This window comes from Zootermopsis nevadensis, unplaced genomic scaffold (assembly GCF_977971745.1).
Source record: "Zootermopsis nevadensis isolate Lab colony 2312 unplaced genomic scaffold, Znev_1.0 Znev_ptg000027l, whole genome shotgun sequence".
Classification (NCBI taxonomy): Eukaryota; Metazoa; Arthropoda; class Insecta; order Blattodea; family Termopsidae; genus Zootermopsis; species Zootermopsis nevadensis.
This window is the reverse complement of record NW_028259159.1, coordinates 2,274,009-2,288,938: the sequence shown is the minus strand read 5'-3', so window position 1 is coordinate 2,288,938 and position 14,930 is coordinate 2,274,009. Positions and strand designations below refer to the sequence as shown.

The 14,930-nt window shown below is 37.0% G+C and overlaps 1 protein-coding gene across 6 annotated transcripts; it reads left to right on the top strand.

Annotated features, from left to right (window-relative positions):
* Window positions 1-487: 487 nt before the first annotated feature.
* Window positions 488-14,023, top strand: LOC110840245 (TRAF-type zinc finger domain-containing protein 1). 6 transcript variants are annotated; one of them, XM_087356491.1, is made up of 10 exons: window positions 488-696; window positions 860-922; window positions 1,005-1,197; window positions 1,536-1,728; window positions 3,372-3,599; window positions 4,354-4,721; window positions 5,523-5,748; window positions 6,044-6,128; window positions 6,448-6,527; window positions 9,915-14,023. In XM_087356491.1, exons 2-10 carry the CDS (start codon window positions 888-890, stop codon window positions 10,004-10,006), a joined length of 1,500 nt encoding a protein of 499 aa, XP_087212617.1. In that variant the 5' UTR covers window positions 488-696; window positions 860-887; the 3' UTR covers window positions 10,007-14,023. The 6 variants fall into 6 exon arrangements, with proteins under 6 accessions (XP_087212617.1, XP_087212619.1, XP_087212620.1 ...); XM_087356493.1 differs by lacking the exon at window positions 860-922; XM_087356494.1 differs by lacking the exon at window positions 488-696 and having other exon boundaries at window positions 736-922; window positions 6,448-6,505.
* The last annotated feature ends 907 nt before the right edge of the window (window positions 14,024-14,930 follow it).

The window sequence follows — 14,930 nt, the reverse complement described above, 5'->3', positions numbered from 1 at the left end:
ACGATAGTGGACTCTTCACATAAAGACTTTCATGTGTTCTGAAGTGACTGGGTAAAGAATTCCCTGGCCATAAGCAAAGCTAATTTTGGTGAAAGTTCCAGAATTTTGCTGTGTGTAACTAATTAAATTTTCACCAATCTTGGTGGGATGTAAGAGCACCTGTGTATAAAGAGTTGGAATTGTAACGTGTAAATAGGTAAGTGTGTACCAGATTGCTGTTATTTATGGGCTAGATGAATTGTTTTTCCTTGCCCATTTGGGGATGGGGAGGTGCTTTTACTTTGATTAGGAGTTACAATAATGGAAGAGGGTCATAATAGGAAATGGCAGTTCTGATACTACTGCACACAAACAGCGAAATATGAGAGAATATTTTATTTTAAAGGAGGAAAGGTCTGCTACGACATATTTCTCGCATTTGGATGATATTGATTTAGAAGTTTCTCATAATGTCAAAATGTCTATGAGAAGCATCCATTGTAGCTAATTCGTGTTTCTAAGAATGTATCCATTTTTAAAATTACTGTGCAATAATAGGATCCCATGCACTTTAAAATTAAATGGATTGTTAAGGGAAATTATTGTGAAACTTATGTTCTCTGCGACTAATAAACGGACGGTACTGTCATAAACTTCGTATACGTATGAAAAATTATGAGGTACATCTCATATCTGATCTTTTGGTGTTTTAGAAAGGTAACTGTTTATGATTATTTAATGTAAAGGTATACAATACTTTTTCGTGCTATTTTTATGATTCATGTCCGAACCTGATATAAAATTAACATCAAAAATTATTTTTGGTTTTTATTTGCGGCTTTGTTTGAATTACTTGATATCAGTTTTTATTATGTTTTAGAGTAGGCGATATACAAACACAGATAAGTATGTGTGACGATGGCGTTCAGTTTTGTTCAAATTGGTAAGTGAAATACGTCTTTTTCTAACTTACTAAACGCAAGAATTGAATGTTCAACTAATTGATTATATTCTCATCTCTTTAGCAAGCGTGAGGTCCCGCGAAGCAATTTTGTAATGCATAATGTGCATTGCCAGAGGAAGCTAGCTCTGTGTAATAAGTGTGATGAACCTGTACCAAGATGTGAACTTTCAGCTCACAATACAAATTTCCATGCTGTTGTTAAGTGTCCGGCATGTGGTCATCAGTGTGAAAAAATACATTTAGTTGACCACCAGGTTAGTACAAGAAAACGTGGATGTCATTATTATGCATTTATGATTTAAAGAGTATGATATACACAGGGTTGGACAGCATGAATAACATTTTGGGATGTGGTATGCATTGAGCAGGTAGGAAGGATACTGCTGCCTTTGAAATACGTGTTTAGGATTTATATGTTTATCAGTAGTTTGGGAAATGTTTGCATATTGTTTCCTAAGCTTTGGATAGGTATTTGGCAGTTGCGAATAAGTGACTAAACCATTTCATGCAAGCTGAAGCCATTTTATAAGTTGATATTTTTACTTAATTGTGTTATGGAAGGGTAAATAAGGTATTTGTTTATAATTTTCAGAATTCCTCATGCAGCCATCGAACTATATGCTGTAATTACTGTCATATTGAAATTGAAGCCAATGAATTGGCAGAACATGAAAATTACTGTGGTAGTCGTACAGAACGGTGTGAAGATTGTGGAGAGTTTGTGATGCTGAAGTATCAGCAGCTACATCAGGATTCTAATCATAGCTTCTTGAAACTTAAAGATGGTAATGCACAAGAATTTTTATATTTTTGGGTAAATTACATAATATATAACCAAGTCTCACACTTTTATTTGCCAGAGTTCACTTGTATTTCCTCTTCTCCTTATAACTGTCTGACAGTGTGATTAGCAGGATATAGCTGAGGGAGAAAGCATTCACTCTTTCCATTTCATTTTCAGACCTCCTTATGCCTGACATATTTTTATCAGTTGTTAACACAGTTTTTGTGTAAAAACTCTTCATTGTCATTGCCACTTCAGGTCTCTCCACAGTCTGACATGCATATTCTAATTTTACCAATTGTCTGGTTAAGAACCCTGAAGTAGAATTTTATGCATATAACCATAGATGCTGAGATCTGTAATCTTTATTTCTTTATTTGTGGTGTATGTAGCAGTCGGTAGCAGCTCAGACTATATAGGATTGAGTGATCAGATGATTAATAAAATGATAAGGGTAAGGAAGAAAGCAGTTATTGTCTAATTATAACTCAGCTGTGAGGTTTAGTACCTCTCATCACACACACACACGCGCATACATGTGTTCTGACATGCGTCCTAAGAGTGTATTCAGAGGTGACATTCTTGATCTGAACTTTTATGACAACACTTTCAGATTACAGATAACCACTGCTCCTGGATGTGGAGTTGGCTCTCATCTCATTATTGGCATGTCATTTTTAAACTACTCCACTGTATTTTTCTAATTTTTGTAAACGCAGGATTGACACAACTATAATAATACAGAATAATTCTGTACAATATATTTTGACTTTATAAAAGTCTTTCACTCATGAAAATATCTAATGATACTTTCATAAAGTTGATACTCGTAGTGGAGTAATATGCTGTGCTGTAGTGGTGTTAATAACAAATTATGTACTGTACTAACCATGGCTTACAGCATATAAAGATACTTTGTTACATCTGTTCATGTGTAGGTATATTTAAGTAAGGACATTTCCCATGTTGTGGAACCAGAATACACAGACAGCAAGTGCTGTGCTTTGTGTTGGTAGTTATGTGTGAAGGGAACTGAGGAAGATGATGAGGATTGCAGTATCTGTGTTGTCCACTAGTTCTCTGATGTTGTGTTTATAAGCTTTCGAACAGCTTGTGGATACAGGAAATGCATGAACATTTCTATACCTAGACATCGTGGAAAAAGCCACTGGGAAGATTATGGTGTGGGCAGGATGATGATTTAACAAGTTCTGATAAGAACTTGGGAACATGCTTTCCTTTGAATTCTGTGTCTATATAGAGTCTAGCAGAGAACTAAAGTTGGTCAGAGATTTATCTGGCTCTAGATATGTCTCAGTGGTTGGCTTTTGTTGAATTAAAAGTACTTTTTTATGAACAGTTTTACCTAGGTAGGTTATCATTGTTTTCAGGAATTTTATTGAATGATGTTGCTATTAAGGCAATGATTATAAAGAATTATAAAACTTTGTTTTAGAAGTTTTCCAACCAGGTATTTATATGGATTTCTTGTTTTCACCATGCATGCCACATTTAAGCTTTATTTCATCATTTTAACATTATTATAATTCAATTTATGAAGCTCCTCATTATGTAACTTTTTCAATAACTTGGATGCTGTTGTTGGTGTAGTGCTCAGTATATTAATCATGAATATGGTTTTAGAGCCTGGGCCTAAGCCTTCTTGGAGCAATATGCGAGTGACATCTTCCAGTCTGCTCAATGATTTGGGTCGCCAGCGTAAGGTATCGAATGCCAGTCAGGATTCTGCACGCCCCACTTCAGCCTCCAATCGGCTGTCTCCCAGCAAACGCACTAATGACATGCCTCAAGTCAACTCTGCCACAACTGCAGCTCCTACAAAGGACCATCATAAGACCACTATACCTTCAGGTAGTTAGCACTGTTGCTAGCAATACAGGAAATGTCCATGACCATCAGTGAAATTAAAAATAAATTGAAGCCAAGTATCATCATGGCTTTTTTTATCATGATCTGCTCAAGAAAATTACATCATACTCTATTAGTGCTTTATTTTACACTAATCCACATGAGGTTGCAACTTGTATACAAATATCAATTGAAAGTTCTTTAAGGAAGCTTGTAAAGTCAGTAAGGTAATCAGTTGGCATTATGTATAACTATATTCTGATTCTTTCTCAGGTTTTCCTAAAAGTAAACTGTACTGAAAGAATGGAATTGCTTACTTGTTATGACAGTCTTATGAATATCGATTCTTGTTGATCAATTTTCTGCGGACAGACTTGGAGCCCAGAGCATCTACTCATATGTCCAAAGATGGGCACAGTCTGTATGCAACAGGATTTGATGCTAGCTAATGTAAGGCGATTATCGCCACAGAATTTTGGAATAATAATATTTAGGCTTTGTTGGACACTGAAATAAAATGAATGAGTTGAATGCTGGGATGGCACCTTACATTAATATGACACAACTTGTTCCCTCTTGTCCCATTTTACATTAAATGAACTCTCCAGTCAATATAGCATCCTAAAAATCTGTGGACTTAACCTATTTATGGTTCTTAAACTACTACGATGTAGTTTTTCTTAAATTGACACTTTTGTCTAATTTTTTAAGGAAAAATGTGACTATCATAACATTCTAATTTTATTGATGTAGACAGGGACTTCTGTTACAGATGATGGTGGTGTTGACTTGGATCAGCTGCTGGCTCTCCGATTGGCTGAACAAGAGCATATGTTGAACACCATCCCTTCAGCACCATACGTTGTTGATGTGGGAGCCCTGACCCAGGGAGGTGGGGAGCTTGTGGCATTGCCCTGCGAATTTTGCCAGGCTATGGTACCAGCCAATCAGCTTGTTATCCACGAGACAGGCTGTCGTCCAGATCTGGCTCGTTATGACCCTGTTCCTGTACCATTAAAACATAGGAAACCGTCTACCTCATCAGAAGAAGACAAAGATAGTGATGGCTTGCCATGCGAGTTCTGTGGTCTTCTCTTTCTCCCACAGTTTCTTCTTCAACACCAGGTATGTATAATATTTGGAACTTTGTGAGAAGAGTGTAGGCAGGAATAGTGATTTTCAAATGTATTCTCTATGGCAGTGGTCCCCAACCTTTTTGTGCCTACGGGAACATTTGAGAGTTTGTGAGATTGTGTCGGGCACCAACCAATTAACAAAGCCAAATTTTATTTTCTCTGGACAAATAAGATAAGGACACCAAATAAAACACAAAACAACACGACATTTAATGATACAAGAAACCACGCAATCAAAAATACATAGTTTTATAAGTACAATTATTATTACTCAAGTGGGAAGTTAGTGTGATGTTTGTCACTGCATTTCATCGGCCAGTTTTTCAAATTTGGGAGTGTAGGATGATGTCACTGCTCGCAAACAATCGTCAAGATGGGCATTAGTAAGTAGAGATCTGTGCTTTGATTTTATAATGTTCATGGTTGGACGGCCTTCATTATTCAGTATAACCTCTTTCTGTATCAACGCGGGCACCCAAAGGAACCATGGCACCCGCGGGCACTGTGTTGGGGACCACTGCTCTATGGTTACATGAGGAATGAACAAGATGCCACAAATGTGTCTAGGTCCTTTAGAATCAATCTACCTGATGCTGTATAATGGGAATAGTGAAACTGAGAATTAAAAGAATTAAGTATTAGAGCTTATGCTAGAATTTCATTACACACATATTTAAAAACTAAGCCTACAAAGCCATATTGTATTCTACCCAGTTCTGTTTTGGTTTTTTAGCTATTTGTGATGGAAATCTTGGGACCTTCACCATTTTTATTTGTAATGTGTTGGTAGGCTTTGTGTAATGTGACACCACCTCTGCATGATGGTATCCTAGTGAATGAGCTGGGTCCTGTACCAAGGTCTAGCAGTAGAACAACTAAGAAACTGCTGAATCTTGCTCCAGACACTCCACTACTCTTTCCCCCAACGTCCATAGATCACATGGAAGATAAGAATCCTTACCTGAATGAGATGCGGGCAGCTCTGAAGAAACCCGTGGCCAACGTACAACCTATTGGTAAGTAGGAAACTATTTTGGTAAAAAGGCTGAACATAAGATTGTCTTAAAGTGTCAGTATGAAAGTAAATTTGGTCATGTTTATGTTATATTTTGATAGCAGTCCCACCAATTTGTGGGCAGAAGAACACATTGAAAGAATGAGCTGTAATAGGGCAACAAGAAAATTATAAAGTGAACCTTAGGAAGAACCCCCCAAAAAAGAAAGATTTTATTTCATAAAATGTCAGCTAAACCTAATACTTGAAAAGTTGGTGATGACTATAGGACTAAAAAACTTTTTGCCTGTTTCAAGGTCACCAGTACTCATCTGGTTCTGAATTTGCTCAACAGAAAGAACTTGAAACTGTCAACTGCCATTCAAATCTTACTTCACAAGGGTGAGTTTTAATTGTACATGAATATTCAAAGACGAGTGCATTTCTGAATTGAGTTTAAACATAGTTGGTACCTTGATATATGCACAGCAGAAAAGAAGTGTCTCACTGCTTTTGTTTTTGCACTAAGCAGTGGGAGTAATGTATACTGATTTTCATGAACCAGATTTGGTAGGTAACAGTTGTCAGAGATGTCAAATTACAGCCTGAGCTCCACATTTACAGTATATTTTACATGTGTCTTGCTCTTGTATGCTCTTCCAAGCAGTGGAGAGAACTAACAATATATGAATTCAATGGTCATTACTGAACCTTTTTTCAGGTGTGCTAATGGTATGGTTCGTCATCCCACATCAACTGGAGCAGTACCCAAACAGAAGGCAGGAAGGCGTGTGAACACCCGTGTGTATCATACTAATCCATACCTTCTGTTCGTGTACAACTGGTTATGCTTGGCAGTCGTTTTGTTTTACTAGTTCTGCATTGATATGACACAGCACTTTGATTTGTTGAAAGCACAGCTTCTTAAAAATGTTTTCATTTACAGGCAGTGCCTATACATAATGTGACAGACACTCAGGTTAACTCAGGTTAGGGACCAGTGGCAGGCTCCTGTGAGCACAGTAATGAACTCTTTTCTTCTAGAAAATGTCTGGAATTTCTTTACTAGTTTCTCAAGAAGAAAATTCTCATTGTAGCTCATAGTCAGTATAATGGTCTGTTACAGTAATTTTGTTATTTACCTTATAACGCTGGTTGATAACAAGAATTCCTCCATTATTCTCTGATTTCCCATTAAATATTTACTCTTTATAGAAGCATATTATCAAGAAAAGGTATATGAAATGATTGAAAGGGCTTCCAGCGACTGATATACATACAATAACAATTTAACTGTTACATTATATTACAGTAGTATGTTATTGAACCCTTATCCCTGTATCCTCTGAGTTGTTACACTGGTAATTGATTCTTCCTCTCTTTACTGCTAAATTTTCATTGATTTGCCAGTAAATTTTCCTGCATATGATCACTTTAACAAAAAATATATAAATTTTGATATAGTTTTTATTATTAGTATCTGTAACATCAAGTTTACAAAGAAATGTGCATGAATAATTAGTATATGCTAATTAATATTATTATGATCTGCACAACAGTGATGATTTGGGATTTCTTCTACACATTATGAAACTTTAACAGTGCATGGTGTCATATCAGTGTTGTATTTTACAATCAGCTGATTGCAGACATTGCCAGTTGTTAAAAATTCATTAGAATGGAAGGAATAGGCAGCATTTAACATGTTTGCTAACCGTATGCTGGAAAGAAAAGTCTGTGGTATCAGCAGAATGAGTGATGCTATTCTAACAGAAAAGATAGTTGCATGTGTTATAAAACAAAACTTATTTATAACCTCTTAACTTATCACTTTACATGTTTCTGCCAAAGAATGGATAATTTCACAGTATTGTTGCATAACTTCATCATGAAACAGATAAGATATATAGCACGTACAGGAGAGTTGAAGGTATCAGACCACTTGGGTTACCTGGTCATGGATGGGAGGGAAATATTAAAATGAATATTAAGGAAATGGGGTGTGGAAGTGATTGGATTATCTGGCGGAGATAGAGACCTGTGTCAGGTTATTATGAATATGGTACTGTTACTTGACAGTGCCTGTCCTGAGGCCTAGATGATCTAACCTGAGAAAATAGAAGCAAATGGGGTATCCAACCTAGGAAAGTCAAGGTCAAGGAATAGCAATAATAAAATGGATTTCCAAAGCTCTGGTGGGCTAGGCACGGAATAGAAAGCCTGGGGAGCAGAGCTTCAGGAACAGGAAGTGCACAGGGCCAGGCCCCAACAAAGCAAGCATCCTGGGAAATAGCCTGGGTGTCAATGCCCCATGGATTAAATAAAGCCCATTCGGGACTAGGCATTGGGGACAATACTAAGGGTGTCCTCAGGAGGGCATAGCCATGTGGGTAGTGAAGCCCTTGGGGGGGGGGGGGGGGAGCATTACTGGTAATCCTGTGCCTAGATGAGTAGAGGAAAAGGTGTGTTGAATGTGGGGAAGGCAAGGCCAAGGAATAACTAACAGTAGGCATAACAACAACAATAGGAACAGGAATAATGGTAATAAAAATTGTATTAACAATAACAGTAGGGTGATTAAGTTGAGAAGAATGAGATGGGTAGGGCATGTAGCATGCATGGATGAGACAAGAGGTAGGCACCAGATATTGGTTGGGAAGCCTGAGGGGAAGAGACCACTGGGGAGACCTAGACATAGATGGGAGGATGTCAGGTGGGATCTATGGGAGATGGGAGTTGAAGGAGACTGGATTTTGTTGGCCCAGGACAGGGTCCGGTGGAGGGCTTTGGTTAATTTGGTGATGAACCTTCAGGTTCATTAAGCCATCAAGTTAGTTAACAATAAGTTTCCATTATTGTGCAGCAGTTACCCTAGTCATGCAGGTTGACTGCCTCCTAGGAAATTTGTGAAAGACAAGGCATTGATAGGCCCATAAGGTATGCTTTACTCATGCTAGAGCATGAAGAATACCTAAAAACTAGCATGTTATGAAATATTTTTTGTCTACATTGTGTTAACTAATTGATCTGTAACAAGCTACCAGAAATTTAATTTAAGGATTTAATCAGTTGAAATACTGAAGTGATGCTTCTTCAGTATTTGAACCTTCATGCTGGGTATATAGTTGACTCGGTTTCACTGTGTCAAAGTCTTTATTTTCTTAAGTATTGTTTCATTGTCCTGATATTGTATCTTATCAGAGGTAACATATGTTTTGCATGAGTTACAAAGGGCAGACATTCTTGAAGGAGGGTTTAATAATAGAGTGGTAAGTTTATTATGTTAATCCTGATGTATTTGAAGTTCTCATGGTAGTGAGTATGAAGTTGGCTATCTTCTGGGTTGTACTACCCTGATGTTGGAGGCAGCAAGTACCTCTGAACCAGTACATAGTGCTATAACCAAGAAGACAGCTATCTTAATCCTGATGTACCTTCTGAAACTGAACATGCCTGTGGAAAATACAGTATAGTTGTTATGAAACTGTTACAGCCTATAACAGTACCATGATTACAGCAAGAGGAAACAATTAAATTTTGAAAACTATATGTGCAAGAAACTGTGCGCAAAAATAGTGACAAAGTTATGTATGACAAAGGTAACACAGACTGTTTGTACATAGTATAAGTTCTTCCCAAAAGAAAATACTATGAAATAAATTTGTATCTGTACTAAGTCAACCTTAAGGTCAGTGATGATTGGTGGTTTATTCTATAACAGTTTCAGTGTGTATAAATTTTAAAAATGGTATGATCTACAGTTGGGGCAGGAAAACGAAAGAGTCTGCTTGATTAAAGTGTTTGTATTGCAATTTTAATGTATGAAAACATGACACAGTACAGGAGGGCCTTTTGATGAATAAACATAAATGTACTGTAGCAGCTAGTAACCAAACCATTTAGGAACACGATCGAGGCAGTATGATACACTGGTGTTATTTTGGATACAATTTTGGGAATTTCCAATATGAACATTTTATCATAGTCTGTTTACATAGTGCTTATATGAAATGAAGCAAGAACATACACCCAGTTCTTTATATGCACAGATTGTAAATTTTATACCTTACTGTTGGCATAGTACAGAGGATCGGGAAGGGACTTGAAAAAGTTCATTGAAGTATTTAAGGCAGTGTTTAAAATACCCTTACCTTCTTGTGTTCATGAACATGATTCCTGTTCTTGCAGATGAAGTCTCCCAAGAAGTATCGTGCCCCACTGCCACCACAGTAAATCCATCTGGACACCTGCAGTTCCATCATACTGATACCAAAAGATGATCAAGTCAGGTGTTTAAGCTACATTGGTTGAGTAAGCCAGTTCCTTCTTCCATACATGAATACCCCACTTGTAATAAGATTTAGTTGTTAGACACTCTGATTGTCATTCAGCAGTGCAAGTAGTGGCTGATACTGTGGTGTCTGTATTACTTGTACCAGTCAGTATCAATGTGATACATCCTTGCATAATTGCTAAACAAATACAAAATTAAGATTGTAGACAGTATGTAAACAGTGAACAAAACTGCCGTTATATTTGACTTGCTGCTGTTAGTCACATATATACGAGGGTCGCTCATTAAGTAATTCCCCACATTTTTTTCCTCAGAACATATTTATTCAAGATGGCTCAAATTTAGTGACAATATAAATCAATGTTTCCTTTACACATGCTATTTTTCCACATAGTCCCCATCAACTTGTACGGTTTTACGCCAGTGTGGAACAAGTGCATGCATGCCTTGCCGGTACCAGCTCTTGTCCTGTGCACGTAGCCATGTCCTCACTGCTTGAATAACGCTCTCGTCATCTTCAAACCTTGTTCCGCGGATAGCATCTTTAAGTGGCCCAAAGAGATGGAGTCGGAGGGTGGATGGGGCAGCACCGTTCAACCAAATTTGGTGATTTCTTCCCGGGTTCTCGGACTTGTGTGAGGGCGTGCATTGTCATGCAGGAGCAAAATTTCTGCTGGATGCTTTTGAGGCCGAACTCGTCGGAAACGCTTCTTGAGGGTTTCCAGGGTCATAATGTACGCGTCTGAATTGATGGTCGCACCTCTTGGCATCACATCCACAAGAATGACCCCATCACTGTCCCAAAAGACAGTCATCATGACTTTTCCGGCGGAGGGAGTTGACTTGAATTTCTTCTTTCTCGGTGATAGAGGATGATGCCACTCCATTGACTGCCTTTTTGTCTCCGGCTCAAAGTGGTGTATCCAGGTTTCGTCACCTGTAATGATCCGGGACAGAAAGATCTCTCCCTCAGCATCAAAACGCTCCAACAATTCAGAAGAAATCGTTTTCCTTTGAATCCTGTGGTTTGCTGTGAGACTTCGTGGAACCCATCTTGCGCACACCTTCGAATATGCAAGAGCCCGGATAATTGCAATTACACTTCCATTGCTGACTGAAAGCTGTTGGGCCAATTGTCGAGTTGTGATGCGCCGATCCTCACGAATAATGGCATCCGCGCGGTTCAACATGTCTGGAGTGGTGGCTGTGGCAGGACGCCCAGAGCGCGGCAGATCACGGAGCTCGGTTTCTTCACTTCCTGAAGCTTTAACTCTCTTAGCCCAGCAACCAACGTTGCTCCTATCGACTGCACAGCTTCCATACACAGCACACAAACGTTTATGAATGTTCACCACCGTTTCTTTTTCAGCAACAAAGAATTCAATTACAGCTCGTTGTTTGTAACGAGAGTCGTTCACAGACGCCATTTTAACAGTTCACTACAGCTCCGCTATCAGTTGGAATCATTTGAAACTCCGTACACGAACGCGGGAAACATCAAATCTCAAGCATGTAAAAGTGCACTTTTCTATCTTCATTATTGGCTGAGAAAAAAAATGTGGGGCATTACTTAATGAGCGACCCTCGTATATCAGGATAGTTAAGAAATGAACTATAACCAGTGGTGCAAGGACCCTCTGATGCCAAAGGATGGCAGATATTTTATATACTATGAAATTTGTCAGTCACTGGTATTTAACACACTCTGATAGTTGCCGTATGATTAATGAAATACCTGATTTTATTTTCAGTCAGTTTTTTTTTTTTGAGTTGTTTTAAAACTTTCCCTCAGACATATTTTCATTTGTAATATAGCTGCATACAATTTTTAGTAATTGTGTATTTTTAATTAAGCAGGCATTCCTTGAATTATCTACTTTGGCTTTGGAGTTGTGTTTAGAAATTATTTCCATTGCAGTGTTCTTTCTGGTCACTGCATACAGTACTCTTGAGAATAGCTGTGAATCAGTCAGATATGAAAAGTTTAAGAAGAATACTTAGTGTGTACTTTGATTCCCATCTTCATTATGGGTTACTAGTAATGTCCACTGAAATTTGTTGCAAATCCAAAATGAATTTTTCTGTGGTGAATGGTTATGTAATCTTCATTTGCTTGAAATTAAAATATTCACAACAGAATATTGTTATATATGTGTGTGCCAAGTTTTTGGACACCCCTCAGCCCAATATTCATAACAGGAAACTAATTAATTTGTCAGGATTTTTCTCTCAGAGATGAACATTTTTTCCCCAATTTTTCTATTAGGGCTGTGGAGTCAGAAGCAATTTTAGGTGGGGTCGGAGTCAGTAAAAACGTACCGACTATGACCTCGATATAAAATATTAAGAAAATAACATTTTAACACTTTTGCTACCTTGTGAGCTGCTGGCGGCCGCACGCATAGGATAATTCAATGACATGTTGAGCCACATGGTGTGGGAATAATGCTTTGTAACGTTGGCTCCGGTACCTTAAGAATACAAACTGTCTACAAATCAACCGATTTCTGCAATAACCATTAGACTTGTACTTAAATATAGGTTATAAGTCTAAAAAACAGCCTGATGATTCACGTGGTGGTGATAAAATGTCTTATGGTACCATTTACCATTTTAGTAGGTTTACCATTGTTAAGACATTGAGCTTTTATGAAGGAAGCAGAGATTTAGAAATTAAGGAGCTGGAGTCAGAGGTTTTTTGTACAGACTACACAGCCCTGTTTTCTATGACTCAATCTACAAGTCACCCAGATGCATATTGAAATGTAAAACAATTTTTTTTCCTGGGTTCTCTCTCCAAGAACATTTTTGTATTTACCATTTATTCTATGATTCACCATTGTATGTAGGTTCTTGAACACTCCTGTGCCTAATATTTAAAACAAACAAAAATAAAGTTTCCCAGGATTGTCTTTACAATTTGAACATTTTTTACATTTACCAGTTCTTTTTACGACTTACCTGGGAGAAATCCACCATTGCATATGGTAAGAGATTCTGACTGCATGATAGCAACCATTCACTGAATTTAATCTGCTCTTAATCTTTTCATGGAAGAAATTTCAATTTGTTACCACTGTCCCCATATATTTTAACTTTGTCAAGTTTTCAAAGGATTTATAAGCTGCCTTGAAAAATGATTTTGTCTTGTGATGATACATGATCATATATTTATGTGTCTGTGTGTATACTTCTAGATGAACCTCCTTACTAGCATTTAACATAGCTTCTTTGTTTTTCCTTATGTTATTTATGTTTTTGCAAAATATATTATCATCATAGACCCTTCAGTTCTAATTCTGCTTTATCTTGGAGCTTGAAAGTGAAGTTGAAACGCCATGGAGTTAAAGTATCTGCTTGTTTCACATCATTCTGAATAAGAAATGCACCAGAAAAATACCTGCCTTTGCAGACTTTTAAGTTTATTTGATGAAAATGGGACATGTGAATTTATTATATTTTAAAATCAGTTATCCTTAATTTTGTGATTTTGTTATGAAAGCTTGTATGTAATTATACTCAGATTATTTTCACTACAGCACCAATTTTTATACTGCATTTATGTAAAGCTACATCTGAAATTGTCTGTACTGACTTAACATGTCTTTCAGGGTATTATGATGGTTTTCAAGTTGTCACATATCTTATTCACATAGCACTAGTCTTTGTTGGCATTAAGAACAAAATGTTGATGTGATATAATTACATTGTTGCCAAAGGAATAAATAGGCTGTTATATTCTGGCAGGTATGTCAAATATCTTGCCTGCAATGCCCAGTGTTAGCCTATAAAAATAGGATTCTTTATTTTTAGTGCAGATGGTTGTGCATTGTACATCACTCACTATTTAATGCTAATATATCAGGTTTGCTGCAGTTGTGTATGCATGTCATCTGTACATACTGATTATTCCAATGGCACCAAAGACAGTCTGATACATACAATGTCATTAACTAAACCATAAATAAATAAGAGCAAGCCTGTAAACAGATGCTGAAATGAACTTCATATTTATCATTTATATCTTCTTTCCAAAAGAAGTAAAGATTAGTGTTTGCTGGAATTAGCAACTTCAAGTTGAACACAATTCATTGCTGTTTAATTGTAACAATATGCTGTAATACACAGATTGGAAAGGCACTATTTTGCTTTGTTTTCATAAGCAAATTTTTTTTAAATAAACAAAACAGATCTATAAACTCATGCACTCTCTTCAAAGAAATGGTCAAGATAAATATTCCACTGTTGTAAATACTTCGCAACTTTATGATGAAGGTGAATGAGTAGGAAACCTTAATGTGATGACCGTACCGATTTTTCCAAATCAATCAGAAATAGCTATAAGAAAAAAAACAGTTTCATTCTTACATATTACACATACTGGTGATGCTGATGATACATTGGAACATGAAGAAATAGTACAACTATGTATATGCTATTCTCCTCAGTTAACATATTGTATTACAGTGCTTATTTAAATAACCATTTTATCAACAATTATGTCTTAGCTTTAGGTCTCAAGAGTTGCACAGCAGTTTTACCTTTTATAATTTTTAAACTTTGGTTTGCTCATGTGTTGTTATTTTGATTTTTTTCTGGAACTCTTTTTATGTGTGATGCAGAATTCACAGACGGCTAATCACATGAAAGTTGGGTTAGTCTTTTCTGTTTGCATAACAAAGACTGTATCATAATTCAGGTAGAAAGAGATCCAGGCATCTCTGTGCCAAACCCTGGGTAATAACATACATAGGTCCTGGAAGAAGTGGGACCAATTATTTCTCAGGAAAAGTATACTAGATCTTGCCAAACAGCCTCTGCAAAGTTGGCTGGTCTTGGAGTATGGATGTCTATTTAAAGATATGTTCAGATTTGTGAATAATGCAGAATAACTATTTTATTTGAATTGT

Coding starts and splice junctions, on each gene's coding strand:
- LOC110840245 (XM_087356491.1), top strand. CDS start 888: ATGTGTGACGATGGCGTTCAGTTTTGTTCAAATTG. Junction 1,729..3,371: donor CTTCTTGAAACTTAAAGATG/GTAATGCACAAG, acceptor ATATGGTTTTAG/AGCCTGGGCCTAAGCCTTCT. Junction 4,722..5,522: donor AGTTTCTTCTTCAACACCAG/GTATGTATAATA, acceptor ATGTGTTGGTAG/GCTTTGTGTAATGTGACACC.